The sequence below is a fragment of the Carassius carassius genome, chromosome 3 (assembly GCF_963082965.1).
Source record: "Carassius carassius chromosome 3, fCarCar2.1, whole genome shotgun sequence".
Classification (NCBI taxonomy): Eukaryota; Metazoa; Chordata; class Actinopteri; order Cypriniformes; family Cyprinidae; genus Carassius; species Carassius carassius.
Window position 1 is genome coordinate 26,776,518 of NC_081757.1, and position 15,742 is coordinate 26,792,259.

Consider the following 15,742-nt stretch of genomic DNA (forward strand, 5'->3'; position numbering starts at 1 on the left):
ACTGAAATTAAACTAAACTTAACAATAATAGTTATAACAAAATATAAAATTGACTTTTAAGCTATGACATATTTAGATACAAAGCATGCGCAATATGATGCATCAGCCAATGTGAATACTTTTTAATCTAGAGGTTGTAGCACAAAATGTAAAATATTAAGAGGGATAAGTTAACTTTTAATATCATTCTTATTAATAGTTTTATATTTTTAACGTGTAATTAATGTAAAATACTAAATGTAAAACTACTATTTAAAATTGTATTTTACTAATTGAATAACCAGTGACAGACAAAGCAAAATCACAGTAAAAGAGATTCAAATGAAAGTTACAATTATTCTATGATTTATATGCAGGCGTATGAATATTTTTAGAGCATTTCAGAAAAATGTACATTTAAAAATAATAATGTTGAGTGTATTGTTGGTTTCATTACGATCAAGTTGTAACAATGTTTTTCATTTAATAATAAAAAATAAAAACATGCAAATTAACACAGCCACACTTTTAGGCAAACAGATGTTGTTTATGGGTTCAAAAGCGTTCGCTCTCTAATCAAAAGCTTTCTCCTAACTGTTTTATCTCTTAATAGGTTTACCAGTGACAAACACTACTACTGTACACTGTAAGTCTGTTACTACGTGCCTTTCTCTTCCTCGATGGGTTTTCTACCTCCTCCTCAACTCATAATCAGCTTAACAAAAAAAGAAGCCTTTTCAGAGCACACCTGAAGTGCAGCACCTGCTCTTCTCACCAGAATATGTTTACCATCTTTGAGGGATGCTACAAAGGTTTGCTAGGAAGCCTTTCCCCATCATTACCAATCTGTTTATTCTACTGTACAATTGATCTCTGACAGCCGGATCTGTGGGGAGTAATGTGTTGTCGCTGTTGCTGGGCCCAAGTAAGTTTTACAGCATGTGATGATAGCACTGTGTGAGCTTCAGCATGTAGAGATCGACCTAAAATGTAGCTCAATTTTTATTTAGTAGGGCAGCACTCTTTAAAGATGGGATTGAGCTGTTGCTGTTACATTAGTCAGTAGATGGAGAGCGTTTCTCATATAGAGAAAATTAAAGGGAGGCCAATATGATAAAATTCTGCAGATGTAAATGTTTAAAGAGCTGACAATGAGTTATATTAGCAACCCTTCAAAGTTTGAAAATACAGCATAAAACAGATCTCCATTAAGTTTTTGCTAAAAAATTTTTTTGAAAGCACATTCTGATCACACTGTGAAAATGTTTTTGCTCATTATTTCTGTCTTGTTTTCCACTGCAAATGTCTAAAGATTCTTAAATCAAAACGCACGGAGATTCAACATTTTCGGAGAAACTGAGAAACTGTGGTATGATTAAAACAAGAACAAATATCTGCCAATGGGGTCAGAGAAATACTCTTAATTCAAAGGGGAAATCAAGTTGTCATACCTCACTGATGGATATTTTTTTCTTGTTTAAAAGTATAAACTCAACTTTGTTAAATGTCTCAGGAAAGAACTTCTTCATTTTGCATGTCAAGTATATTTATCTTCATATAAGAATATTGTTAAGATATCTGTATTGGAAAACAAGACTGAGGAAGATATTAATTTGTGCTGTGAAACCATATTTAATTTGACTCTGGCTAAGAAAAAAAATGTATGACTTTCTGCTCCAATTTAAGCCCTTTTTAAGGCCTTAATTTGTGGAAGGGTGAATGAAGTCTTTTTAAGACCCATAGAAACCCTGTGATGTTTCTATGATGACAGAATATGGAAGGGAATTAACAATCCATTCCTTTAAGCTTTATATTATTATTATTACTGAACATATTTGTTCTGTGAATTTAATTTATTGTTTTTTTTTATGTATTATGTTTTCTACAATCATTTTTGTAAAGCATTTATTTATTTGTTAACCTGTTTATATCCTTATGGTTTTCACGTTTCCATCAGATGATGTTTTGAATCAGATTTGATTAAGTGTGCTTCTCTTTTTATAAAATGCTAAAAGTTAATTTAGTGACAACACTTAACATTATCATTTGATATAATAACACGAGCAGCTACTGCCCTATTTATTGGTAATTGGTATGAATTTAAACATGTATTCTTGTAAAGGCCAGATTGTAGAAGAGAAAGAGTGTGTGTGTGTGTGTTTCCCATCACTTATTCTAAAGCTCATGAAATGGCATAGATCAAATGTTTCTCATGAGTCTGGCTGAGTGATTTGCATTGTATGTTGTCAGCCATGCTTTTGTTCGAACACTGTGCTAGTGTCCCTCTCTCACTCAAGGACCCCAATTATTGAGTGAAAAGACCTCCAGTCATTCTGGGTGTTTCACTGTGAGAGAGAGATTAGAGGTTCATTGAGTATACACTTTGTAGACTTTAAAAGACTCTAATTGGTTTAGAAAGGTTCATGTCTGTGTGATTTAGCTAAATAAGGATTAAAGCTGCTAAATTAAACTCTCAGTTCCTAGTAACACATTTTATGCACCTATCCACAGAACAAATAACACTGATTCATAAAGCAGAACATTAGTTACAAAAACAGACACAACTTATTCCTCTCTTAACCTATGTGATAGACTTCTCCTCTTCTTAATAGACAAACACAATGGCTGTGTTAATGTGCTGTCACTTTGATAGCTGCATCCCACGAACAGTGTTATGTAATGATATTGTGTCCAGCAAGGTCTTGGCCACATGACTCTGTGGAACTGTCAATACTCTGAAAAGTTCTTTCCAGACTGAAATAGTACACCAAGTCTGTTCTGAGAGACAAATTTAAACAACAATAAACTCAAACAGTCACTTTAAAAGCTTCTCTTCGCATTCAGTTCTGCTTTACAATCACATCCCGCTATTCACATCCTTGCTGGATTTATAGGGACATTAACAAATAGGTCAAATTACTGCACCAGACCTACAGAGCATTAGTTGATTGAAATATATTTCAACATCTTTTTTTTTTACGTTTCACTACACTGCTTTTTAGATTTTCTCGGTAAAAAAAAATGCACTAGATGGACATCTTTGACAGTTGCGATGAGTCTTGCACCTTTTGGGGTGCCTCATGCTTGAGCACCATATGTTTGGAGCTATAACATGTATAATAAAGAACATTTTTGAGAATGCTATAAAAGTCTAGAAAACTTAGAACAAACATTCTATTAATATGACTGGTAGAACTGTAGGAAAACCTTGCCAGAAAGTGCTGAAAGCTGAAGTTCTGAGAATATTCCCTGCTGGGTTGACAAGTTTTCCATTTGAAGATATTCATCAAGAAACATTTTAGAATGTTTTCCTTGTAAATGGCAGCAGAAAGGGATAGTTCACCCCAAAAAAATAGAAATTCATCATGTATATTGTGCATAGTTACAAACAACTAACCCTAAAGCCATGGGTATAAAATACTTACTGTACTTCAGTATTATTTTTTGGGATTTGTACTTCATTCAATTACAGTTTACACTGACTACTTGTACTTTTATTTGATTACATTTCTCAAAACTCTATTTTTACTCCTAACAATTTTATTTCAACTTGAAAAGTACTAGTTACATTTTAGCATTTTTCATTTGATATTTCACACATTAAATGTTGTAAACAGAAAAACAAACATGCATGCTTGATGTGAAAGTCAATGAGGTTTGTTTTCATGCCTCAAGCTCACTCATTTCAGCTTCAATTACAACTTTTCAGGGTTCTCCAAAAGTGTCTAAAATAACATTGTAGATTTAAGTAATTGTATTGATGAAAGATATGTTGTATTGTAATATATTAAATATATTAAATAACAATTAGGCCTTATTTTTGTTATCTAAATAATTACGGATTTGCTCATTAATTATTCTAGTTAGTCACTATATATATATTTGCTGAGAAAAAAAGTATATACGGTAAATATAAGTTATGGGCAGGTTGGTGGTTTGGTTAGGTTTAAGGGGTGGAGGTAGGGTCAACAAATTATAGATGTAACTACAGAAATTAATTACAGATGTAATTGCAGGACAGTGTTTTCCAATAAGTACAATGTAAAAACATGTATGTATACATTAAGCACATTGTAGCAAATTATTAATTTAAATGTAAGGACATAGTTAAGAACACTCAATATAAAGTAAGGGCTGTAAATACATTTAATTAGTGTTACTCAGTACTTAATTGTGTAAATAATAACACTGTAACGGCATCACATAAAAAATGTAACCAGCAGATACTGTGAAAAATAAAATAAAATGAAAGTCAGTGTAGTCCAACTTTCTTTAGAATATGTTCTTTTGGGTTCCACAAAAGAAATATAAAAAGTCATACAGGTTTGTAATGACAGGGTGAGTTAAATGGCAACAGTTTGTACATCTGAGTGATTTCAAGTGTAACTTCTGTATCAGCATCACAACCGTTGTGTCCTATGTCAAATCTGTACATGATGCTGAAGGCTAATGATTCAAGTGTGGGCATGTGTTTGCCAGACCCTTGTTGTCTGGATTAGTGTGTCACTCTGCCGGAGAGAGAAGGTCACCCAGGCTGAGACGAGGACTACAAACTCCAGGATAATCCCAGCATACATCCTCACACATACACACTGACCTAAATATAGAGCTACCGGCTGCTCTGCACGCTAACAACTCATAACACAGCCAGAGACATGACACACTGTCACATACATGATGCTTAATATCCACGTATATGATTTTTATCCGCTTCATAACAGCCCAAATAATTGTGAAGATTTCGTATGTGAAGTTTGCTGAATTGCACCCCCATTTTACACTAAGCTGTGGTCAATGTATGCAAAAAAATGTAGGACTGGACCTGTGCCACTTTTCCTGTGCATTCCTGGGTCAAAGCATAATGACCAGATTACATACGAAGCCTCTTTATAGTAAGACTAGAGAGCAGTTTCTAAGCTGTCACTTAGCCAAAAAGTTGGGATCCAAAGTTATGTCTACTTTGACAGAGCATTCACAAAATCGCAAGTAATTACATTATTTTGCCCTAAAGCGATTAGCAATCCTATTGTGCGTGTGACGGTGCTCTGGAGCTGGTGCACTGGAGCGAGAGGGAAGGGAGGGACAGATGGGACAACACATGGAAGCTGCCCCCTCCTCCTGCTGCTCTTGTTGACTAATCTCACTGGGTGGAGGCCAACTGGGCATCCACCCTTGCTCACACACTCTTCCTGGCACCATTCGATGCTACCAGGCTGCTCGTATAGGATATGGGAATTCTGTTCGGATGTTCCCACAAGAGCGAAATGAGGGTGTGCATTTGGGGATTTGTGGAGCTACACCTGCAGGAGAAACTAGCTGAGGACTCTTTCCTGTAAAGCTGAGGAGCTCCTACAGATAATACAGTGTCCTGACTGGCTATAGCATACTTTTTTATTTATGATATTTTCTCCTATATTTTTTTCTGGAGGTCTTGTTTAAATGACTAATCGTCCTTGAGAAATAAGAAGCCATGTCGACTTCTCAGGCTTTACACAACAGCGGAGTCTACAACTATTTCCTGAACATGGTGGCTTATCAGGTGAGAGAGAGAGAGATGGAGATCATGTGAGAATGACATCAGGTGACATTTTTCAGATGATTATTATTTTTTGTCAGAGATCTCTGATCAATGAAACACACTAAAAAGCTTTATTCAAGCTTCTCTTAGAAGAATCTAATCTGACTTTGCAGAACTTAGAACTGAAAGAGAATGTATGATGAATGATAGACAAAAGGAACCGGCCTGTTTCTAATGGCACTTATCATATAACCAGTACATTTTCAGCTACTGGATTATCAGATGCTTTAGATGTGGCTTTAGAAATAATTAGCTTGTGAAGTGACAGTGTGTTTACAGGTTGTCATAATGCTGTTAGTCCTCAGCTCATTTTTTTTTTGTTTTGTATCAATTATTTAACCCTGCATCAGTGCATTTTCATTTGAATAACTCAGTGGCTGAGCTTAATCACCAGAATAGAACAATCCACTTTTAAACTTGAATTACACTACTATTTTAGATGACTACTATTTTTATTGCATTGTTAAAGTCATTTGGTCAGTTGTTGTTGTTTGGTATGCGAAGGTAAAACTCCTCTCTCAACAGAAACGCACAGGCATCATGGAAAGTGCTTTCTGACAAATGAAATTAAGAGGATGGATGACTCATTCTATCATCACGAGCTTTAAGAATCAGTGTGTTTTCATCCTCCTTCACTGGCTGAAGGAATATTGCCACTGAATTATTAAGAGCAGTTTGAGTTATATAGTAATTAAACAGCTTGTCTCAAGTGAATTTTAAGTAACATACAGTCATGCACCATCAGTGAACTATTAGACATTTTTTTTAAATGTAAATGAAAATTTTTATATATATATATATATATATATATATATATATATATATGATAGATAGATAGATAGATAGATAGATAGATAGATAGATAGATAGATAGATAGATAGATAGATAGATAGATAGATAGATAGATAGATAGATAGATAGATAGATAGATAAGACAAAGATTTCGTTTGGTTAATAAGGAAATTACTTAATCAGATTTATTAGTTTATATAATAAACATTTAAGTTTGTTTGTTTTATTTTTTTTCTTTGAGATGTGAGATTCTCTGATAAAACCTTTGAACTTTTGTGAAATTTTCGTAAATCAATTTCTATAAAAGGCAAAATCAAATCTTCCAGCTGGTAGCAATATAGTCATAGGCCAACAGCAATGTCATATCAAATCTCACGATCATTTATTTACTTTCATGTCATTGCAAACCTGTTTAACTTCTGTGGAACATAAAAGAAGGTATTTCGAAGAATGTTTTTGTCCATACAATGAAGTCAATGAGGACCAAAACAACGCTGGTCCTTCATTGACATTCATTTCAAAATTATTTTTCAAAATATCGTTTGTGTTTCTGAGAAGGAGAAAAGCCAAACAGGTTTTGAACATCACGAGGGTGAGTAATGACAGAATAATCAATTTGGGTATATCATCCCTTCTGTGTGTTAAAAGAAAAAAAAAGTACGTTTTAGTCCAATGTGATAACACTAACTAGTTTTTTCAGGAAAAAAGAAATCCTCCAGGCCAAAATGACTGGAACACAACAGAAGGTCAATTGCAAATGAGTTAGACATTTACATAGCTTGACATTTCATCTGAGAATGATTATATATTCTGATGGCCTTTCCCTGCATTTCAAATTGTGAATGACTGCATCAGGGTATTGGATTGAAGCAGTGTTAAACATTTCTGAAAGATTTTTCACTATAACATGTGCCGTTAGCATTAAAAAACAAGTATATACTCATAAAAGATGGATTGTTAATCCGTAAAGTCAGTGGGAACCGAGTTTCAGCCCAATCTATGCTTCTCGGTTTAGCTGAAGATAAAAAAAGCTTGGACCTCATCCAGGCAACCGGCCCCGATCCATCAGAGAAATCCAGATGCTTTGAGTGATCTCCATTAATCCCAGACCCTGACCGGTCTGCTTTTCTTTCATCAGATATGCTGCTGCTGTGGCCCGGCACCGTGTTCCCTGTGCTGCTCCTTCTGTCCACCCATCAAATCATCAACCACCACGCGGGTCATGTACACGCTATTCCACATCCTGGCCTGCACCGTCTCATGCCTCATGCTGTCTAAGACCGTGTCAGAGGCAGTGAGGGAGAATGTAAGTTGTCTACAAGTTGCACAGGCTCCAGTGGTTCTAACCTAGTTTTATGTAAACACCCCAAACTCGGCTTCATTTGTAGTCTCATCCAATCAAATCTTGGCTAATCTGCTTGGCAGGACACACACCAGCTACACATGCCAACAGTCTGTGCCCTACAGAAACGCTGTGGCATGCCATGATAACGGATGTCATTCTTCCTCAGGTGCCTTTCTTTAACGTGGTGTGTGATGAGGCTCACGGTGGAGGAGACTGTCAGATGCTGGTGGGCTACTCTGCCGTCTACAGGGTGTGTTTCGGCACAGCTTGTTTCTACTTGATGATGGCCATCTTCCTCATTGATGTGAAGTCTAGTCAGGATTTCCGAGCCCTCATTCATAACGGGTCAGTGTCATTATTCACTACACTGTTTAAAATAAAGCCATCTATGGTTTCATAAAGAACCTTTAACATCCATGGAACCTTTCCATTGCACAAAAAGATTCTCTGTAGTAGAAAAAGGTGCACTTCTTCTTCTTCTTCTTTAGATTATTAAAGCTTCTTCTATGAAGTTGCTGAGAAAAGTTCTTATGAAGAAGAACATGATATGGACAAGGGTCAACCAGATCTTTAGAGGTGCTTGTATGACCAACCCCAACTGATTTTGGACTATGAATATATGACATGTTGAATCATCCATTTAACAGGTTTATTGAGTTTTTTATTATAAATAAACTAACACAACACTTATTCTCCTTGTCTTCACTTAGGTTTTGGTTTCTGAAGTTCATCACCATGCTTGGAATGATTGCTGCTGCCTTCTTTATTCCCACAGAATCCTTTTTGCATGGTGAGCTGATCATCCCTGAAGGTGTACATTTCTGATAAATCATATATAGGCATGCACCTTTATCAAAATTTACAAGATCGATTTGATACTGATAAATCCAACAATAACTCTATAGTTCAAAAGTGTGGGGTCAGTATTTTTTATTTAATTTTTTGGATGAAAGAACACATTATTTATAAAATTACAGATTTCCATTTCAAATAAATGCTGTTCTATTCCTCAAAGTAGCCTATCCCAAAAATAAAATATATCTAAATGTGACCCTGTCTGTGCAATCCAGGCTAAAGTCTCAAAATCAAATTATGAGATAAGCAGCATCAAAGTTTGATTTAAACCATTAATTTCATTATGATTTCAGGGTACATGTTCACAGAATGTTTTTTACCTTATGAAGGATGATTTAATGTAGTTTTCACAGCCAGGGTCAAAAATATTTAGTACAACTGTTTTCAAAATTGATAATAAGAAATGTTTCTTGTATGCCAAATCTGCATATTTCTGAAAGATCATGTGACACTGTAAACTGAATGATTGCTCACCATCTATTCAGCTTTCACACGAATAAATTGCATTTGAAAATATATACAAATAGAAAACAGTTGTGTAAATAATAGTTCTCAATTTGACTGTATTTTTTATTTATTTTTTTATTTATTTTATAAATAAGAGACTAATTTCAAACACTTTAACAAAATCTTACTGACCCCAAACTTGCATGTTATGGCCAATTCTAAAATTAAGTCATGATTAATTAGAACTTTGCCTTGTCTAAATAATTCTACTACTACTAATAATACTAATAAGGCTAAAACTAAAATAAATAATTTGAAACAAGTTAGACATCACAACATTATAATGTGAGATAGATTTTCATTTTGAGTTTTGCTTAAAATTTCATTTAACTGTGTAATTAAAGTTATTTTAAAGATAAACTTTAAATGAGGTGACGGTCTAAATTTTAAAAATAAGGGAAATGAGAATGCACAATTAAATATTCAAAATTGATAACCATAAATGAATCTCTAAAATTGGAAAATAACCAATACGATACCGATATATTGTGCATGCATACTGATATGAGAAGAAAGTATATCGATCAAACCATGGAGATTGTAGTGAATACTAGTCTGTGTCTGAAGTGATTATGTGCTTAATGGGATTATATTAGAGGCTCATGGCTCTGCAGTCTGGATAATGTGAATTGCATTTCTTATTTAAATCCGCCAGGTGGCACTATAGACACACTGAACATTTTCCATTAGCGCACAATATGGGGATTCACTCAGTGAAATAAATAACTTTGTTCTGCTCAAGATTCAGAATTGAGCATAGCGTTCCATAAATCTCTGTTCACCGGGTTTCACTGTCTTACTTTATTTTTTCTCTTTTCTCCACTCTTCATGTAGCCTGGCATTATGTTGGAGTAGTGGGAGGCTTTGCTTTTATCCTCATTCAACTCATTCTCATCACTGCTTTCGCTCATACATGGAATAAAAACTGGTGAGTGAAGAAACTAGGTTCCCACAGACAGTATAGGTACGACCTCCTACAACAAACCTGCAATAACCCACAACAACAACTGTAGGAGAGCACCCATTATCAGACTATGAAGAACCACATCTGGTTCATGTCGGAGTCACATCTCGCTCTGGAATGATAAAATATCTCCCTCCATAGTTTTATAGTTTTAGATAATCTCTGTCCTTCACTCCCTTCCTGTTTCTCGCTCTGGTATCTCACTTATTCATATACACATGCATACAAACACGCATTGAAACATTCAATCTCCCTGTTTTCCCTCTGACATCCAGCTTCCCCCAGATGTTTGTGGAGTATACCTCAAGCAATTCTGAAGCAGAAAGTCATCTTAACACAACAGAATTGTGAATTCTCTTTTCAGTTTAGACACGAGGCGTCACTGATCTCACCCCGTCTTTCATTTTCAGGTTAACCGGTGCTGCTGAGAATAAGAGGTGGTACGTGGCAGTCATGTGTGCCACCCTCTTTTTCTACACCGTCGCCACCATGGCCTTCACTTTTATGTACAAATACTACACTCACCCAGCAGGATGCCACCTGAATAAAGCCCTGCTGTGGACCAACCTGGCCCTCTGCATCATCATGTCCTTTATTGCGGTCACTCCCTGTGTGCAGCAAAGTTAGTGATCTGTTTCTGTTCACTCACCGAAACAACAGTTTAGTAGTTTATAGCAGCAGTTTTTATATAAACAAATCAAGAAACGATAAAGGTTTTGTGGGAATACTCTTGCAACACTTCAGCCTTGAAGTCATTTAAGCTGAGAGTTTGTTTTGCTGTCCCTCTCAGAGCAGCCTCGCTCAGGACTCCTGCAGGCTTCCATCATTTGCTGCTATGTCATGTACCTGACCTTCTCTGCTCTGTCCAGCCGCCCACCAGAGAAGGGTAAGTCTGAAAGACTGCTAGTCATATGCATAACAGTGTCAGGTTATGTCAAGGCAAGATACTACAGGCAAAACCATTATATTTTCATGCACTGGTACATTTTAAGATTTTTTGGGCTATTTTGCTCTCATAACATGTCTTCTTTCAGACTAGTAAAAAGAAAACATCCAAAATACACTACTTGCGTCAGTAGATTGGAATTATAATACATATTTAAAGGTCATTTCTCACAATGAGTCACTTCACTTAATATAATTTTCCTTATTTATATAACTAAAATGATGGTAATTAGATTTTCTGGTTGATGAAAGTTTTCTGATGTAAGGAGTGATGAAAAGAGATTCCCCACTTTTAAACATCCTTCGACTAATATATCAATAAAATGTATCAACAATATTTAAATAGACTATAACATTTCCGAATTCTTGTAATAGAAAATCATTTTCTGAATGTGCTGTGATTAATCAAAACGAGCATGCATGGTGACATCTGTTAGTTAATATTTACCCTCTGGTGTCTTGTCCTAGCCTAAACGTATCTAAAAACATGGTGCTCTGGCTTATTGGTGTTGTTTTTGTATGGAAATCATATTATATGCATAAAGGTGAATAATACCTAATAAATTAAAGCATAGCATACCTTTAATTATGAAAGGATGTTTTGGGCAAGTTATTTAGGTTCTCCGTGGTATCAGGTCAGCATAAACTCTACGGAGAAAAGAAACCGTTTGTAAATGCTTGAATCAATAAACCTGCTGTTAAGGACAATGCCAGACTGACGCTAACACCTGAACGTAATGATTTGACCAATCACTGGGCGCAGATTTACATACAACACACCTCCAGAGCGGGACCGAGATGCTTTTACTTTCATTTTTAACTAAATAAAGAAACTTCAACAAATAAAACCTTAAATTATTTAAAATATGCAGTATTTCAAAATATGTATAAATTCTGCAAAAGTATAAAAATAATTCTTAAAACGGCTCACAACATTGCAGATGCGTCAAGAAAGACTTTAATGACACTGTTAGCCTAACTATTGGCAAGATCATTAAACACTTAACCCTGATTGTTCTGGAAGAAACTAATCCTGGATCCAACATGTGTGAGTCTGTCTCTAGCTGTCAACATAGAGCCAGTAACTAACCATCCAGTCACAGTAATGATGACAGGCATTTGTAGAGAGACTGGTGAGTTTTTTAAATACTTTCCGCTCTTTATGAAACACTAAAATGCTTTCTAGAGCACAATACAGATCACAGACTGATCTGATATTTGAAGGTCACAGTGCAGCCTCATGCAGTGGTGAATGCAAAGTAACCGAATAGATTTATCCCTTAGCAAACTTAATTAAACTGCCTGTAATCACATAGTCATTAACCAAAAGTCATCAGTGGAGCCCACAAAACTCTTCTTGGTTCGTCATCTCACCTCACATAATTTCATCCATTAGTGGTGAATTTCAGAGAAAACTGTGGCTCGCTGCAAATGTGATGAATGGTGCATGCTTAACATACGACAGAGATGAATGAGATTTCCAGAAAGAAAAGCTTTGCTGATTGAGGTCATTGAAAAGCTCTCAAGCATGTAACAGATGTAGCTGAGGGTGTTTCACGTGGGTATTTGAAATACAGATGTTATACTGATGGTAAAGTTCAGAGGAGAAGAATTACAGCCGTTGCTGTAAAAGGATTGCAGAATAATTTGTACATCTGAAAGGTCTTGGATTTAGCATGATTTACATATTGTCTGATGAAGAGCTTAAAATTGACTTGAAATATCATGTATATGGTGAGATTAATATGGCAGTACTGCTTCTGGAAACGGTGTACTGACTTCTTTTTCATTTCATTTCATTTTTCGCTTTTTTTTTAATTTGGTGAATGGCACTGTGTGTTTATGTGTGCTTGTTGTGTCCTGTCTTGTTCCCTAACTTTCAGCGGCTTTTTAGCCTTTGTTTGCTGCATGACTTCATAAAGGACTGAAGTGCACCCTGAGGCATGCTGGGAGTTTAATCCCATCTGAGAGGAATTCTCTTAGACACATAACACACAGTATCCACAGACCTCTAAAGCATCTCTAAACCCAGCAACAATGGGCTCAAGAATTCTTAAATGGACTGTGTAAATGTAATAAATCATTTTCAATTAGCTCTTTTCAAATAACTATGAATTTGCTGTTAAAGAAATAGTTCACCACGAAAGGAATATTTTGTCATCATTTACTCACCCTCATTTCATTCCAAACCTGTATGAGTTTCTTTCTTATATTAAACAGAAAAGAAGATATTTTGAAGAATGCTGGAAATAAAACAGTCGATGGTCCCCATTGACTTCCGTAGTATTTATTTCCCTGCTACGGAGGTCAACGGGGACCAACAACTGTTTGGTTGTTCTAAATTCTTCAAAATATCTTCTTTTGTGTTCAACATAAGAAAGAAACTTATACAGGTCTGAATGACATGAGGGTGAGTAAATAATAATATTTTAATTTTGGGGTAAAGTGTTCCTTTAATGCAACAGGAACTTACAGGGCATGATTCTGAAACCCTGATTGATGAGTTTGTAGGAAAACAAATCAGGAATTTAATTCACATGATGACAAAATACATGTTTGATGAATAACACCAGCTTTTGTGTGTTCTTTCAGTGGAGTATCAGGGGGTCAACATGACGGTGTGCTACCCCAAAGTCAGCAGGGATGAGATTCAAAATGAGGGCAATGCAGTGGCCATTATTGGGGCTGCAATCATGTACTGCTGTGTTCTCTTCGCATGGTGAGTAAAAAAATACAAAGAGTAAAGAGGTATTCATTTTGGGATATTAATAGAAAGGCTAACCACTGATTTTCTCTCTCAGCAATGAAGCTTCATACTTAGCTGAGGTCTTTGGACCTTTCTGGATGATAAAAGTTTACCGTTATGAGTTCCAGGTATGTGACTTTCTCAGAAAAATATTAATGACTTGACTTCTTTAACTTTTGAAGGGATAGTTAACCCCCCAAAAAACTGAAATTCTGTCATTCCAAACTTTTATGACTTTCGTTTTTCTGCAGAACACACACAATAATATATTTTGAAGAATGTTGCTAACCAAACCGTTTCAGTTTTCCCTTTGACTTTGACTGTATTTTTTATTCATATAATGGAAGGCAATGGTAACAGAAACTGTTTGGCTACCAACATTCTTCAAAATATCTTCTTTTGTGTTACACAGAAGAAAGTCATACAGGTTTGCAACTACACAAGGGTGAATAAATGATGACAGAATCTTCATTTTTTGTTAAAGTAAACTATTACAAGAACGGAAATGTTGTTCTTAAATATATTGTCTTTGGATGAATGTCTCTGACAATGTCTCTCACTCTCTGTCCTGAACAGAAAGCCTCCTGTTGCTTCTGCTGCCCAGAGGCCGAAGATGGTGAGAAGAATATCACAAGTTCCAACATCCACAGATTTCACAAACATATAAATGTCATTAAACACAATAGTGTATGAGAGAGAAGGTAACAACTTTGTTTCTGTCCCGTCAGAAGAAGAGTTTGTCATTGACGAGAACAAAGGCTGTCAGAAAGTCATCCACAATGAGACCCAGCGCGTCACCTACAGCTACTTTTTCTTCCATTTTGTTTTCTTTCTGGCTTCCCTCTACGTAATGATGACTCTCACTAATTGGTTCAGGTCAGTTGTTAAAGCTGTTCTGGAGATCAGAATAGAAATACTGAGCTGAATATATTCATCTTTTATTTTTTTCTATTTTGATAACATCACTACAAGAAGGTTTTTCTTCAGATTTAACTAATATCTGGAGAATATTTCTGCAATTGTGTAGCCAAACATATAGCACACACACAAATGTACATGAAAGTAAAGAGGGCTTGAATCGCAATTTTGATAATCTGCTCTGTCTCCTCCAGTTACGAGACTGCTGTGCTGGAGACCACCTTCACCCACGGGAGTTACTCCACATTCTGGGTCAAGCTGTCCTCCTGCTGGGCGTGTGTGGTTCTGTATCTGTGGCTCCTCCTGGGTCCCCTGTGCCACTGCCAGTCTGATCACAAACGACCTCGCCGCGCCCGCATCAAGAGACGGGCCACCACCCACCGCCACGTTAGCGTCAGCGTGTGATTTACAGACAGTGGGGATGGGTGCCAGTTACTGGGGATTTGCACCGCAAAGGAACTGGGTCATGGCGGATCTCTGAACACTGAAGAGCAGACTTCAGTTAAATTAACATTGATCCTCCTGACAGTCCTGTTTGGATTACTATCACCAGCACTATGAATGCAATTCAACATGGGAACAGAAAAGACTGTACAAGCATACCTTTAGGGGATGTGCTACAATTGCCAAAAGGAATATAACATTAACAATTTCTGAACAAGCTGGATGTCTGTATGTTTAGTGTTTTTTTTTTTTTTCTAAAATGTAGAATACTTTTTTTTATTGGCTTACAGTGTAGACATATGGAAATGACCTGAGATAGGCTTTAATTCAAGCTTTTGTTAAATGTATGTATATTAAGATGGATAAATTATGTGAACAATGCTTTATTTCAGTGATCTGTGGCTTATGACTATATATATATATATATATATATATAATTTTTCTCTGGGGACTTGCCCCACCCACTCTCTCAGCCAATCAAAGGCCACAGGGAGAAAAAGCTGTTATCTAAAGTATAATGACTGGCTGTAGCCCTGCTACAGCCAGAGTACTTAGCCCTAATTGCATGTTTATGTTAGAAATTTAGATGTGACTGTCATAAAAGAGAAGTTATTTTTGTAAATATATTTTCAACAAAACACATTCTACAGTTTATGTGTGTTTTGTAG

General features: G+C 35.9%; 1 protein-coding gene across 2 annotated transcripts; it reads left to right on the plus strand.

Moving 5' to 3' along the window:
* The first annotated feature begins 476 nt into the window (after positions 1-476).
* On the plus strand, positions 477-15,716 carry serinc4 (serine incorporator 4). Of its 2 annotated transcripts, none has more exons than XM_059534914.1 (12): positions 477-904; positions 7,489-7,656; positions 7,862-8,040; positions 8,406-8,485; positions 9,892-9,985; positions 10,432-10,643; positions 10,812-10,907; positions 13,559-13,685; positions 13,768-13,840; positions 14,289-14,328; positions 14,441-14,588; positions 14,825-15,716. In XM_059534914.1, the coding sequence occupies exons 1-12, from the start codon at positions 878-880 to the stop codon at positions 15,033-15,035; spliced, it is 1,455 nt and encodes a 484-aa protein (XP_059390897.1). In that variant the 5' UTR covers positions 477-877; the 3' UTR covers positions 15,036-15,716. The 2 variants fall into 2 exon arrangements, with proteins under 2 accessions (XP_059390897.1, XP_059390887.1); XM_059534904.1 differs by lacking the exon at positions 477-904 and adding an exon at positions 5,109-5,518.
* The last annotated feature ends 26 nt before the right edge of the window (positions 15,717-15,742 follow it).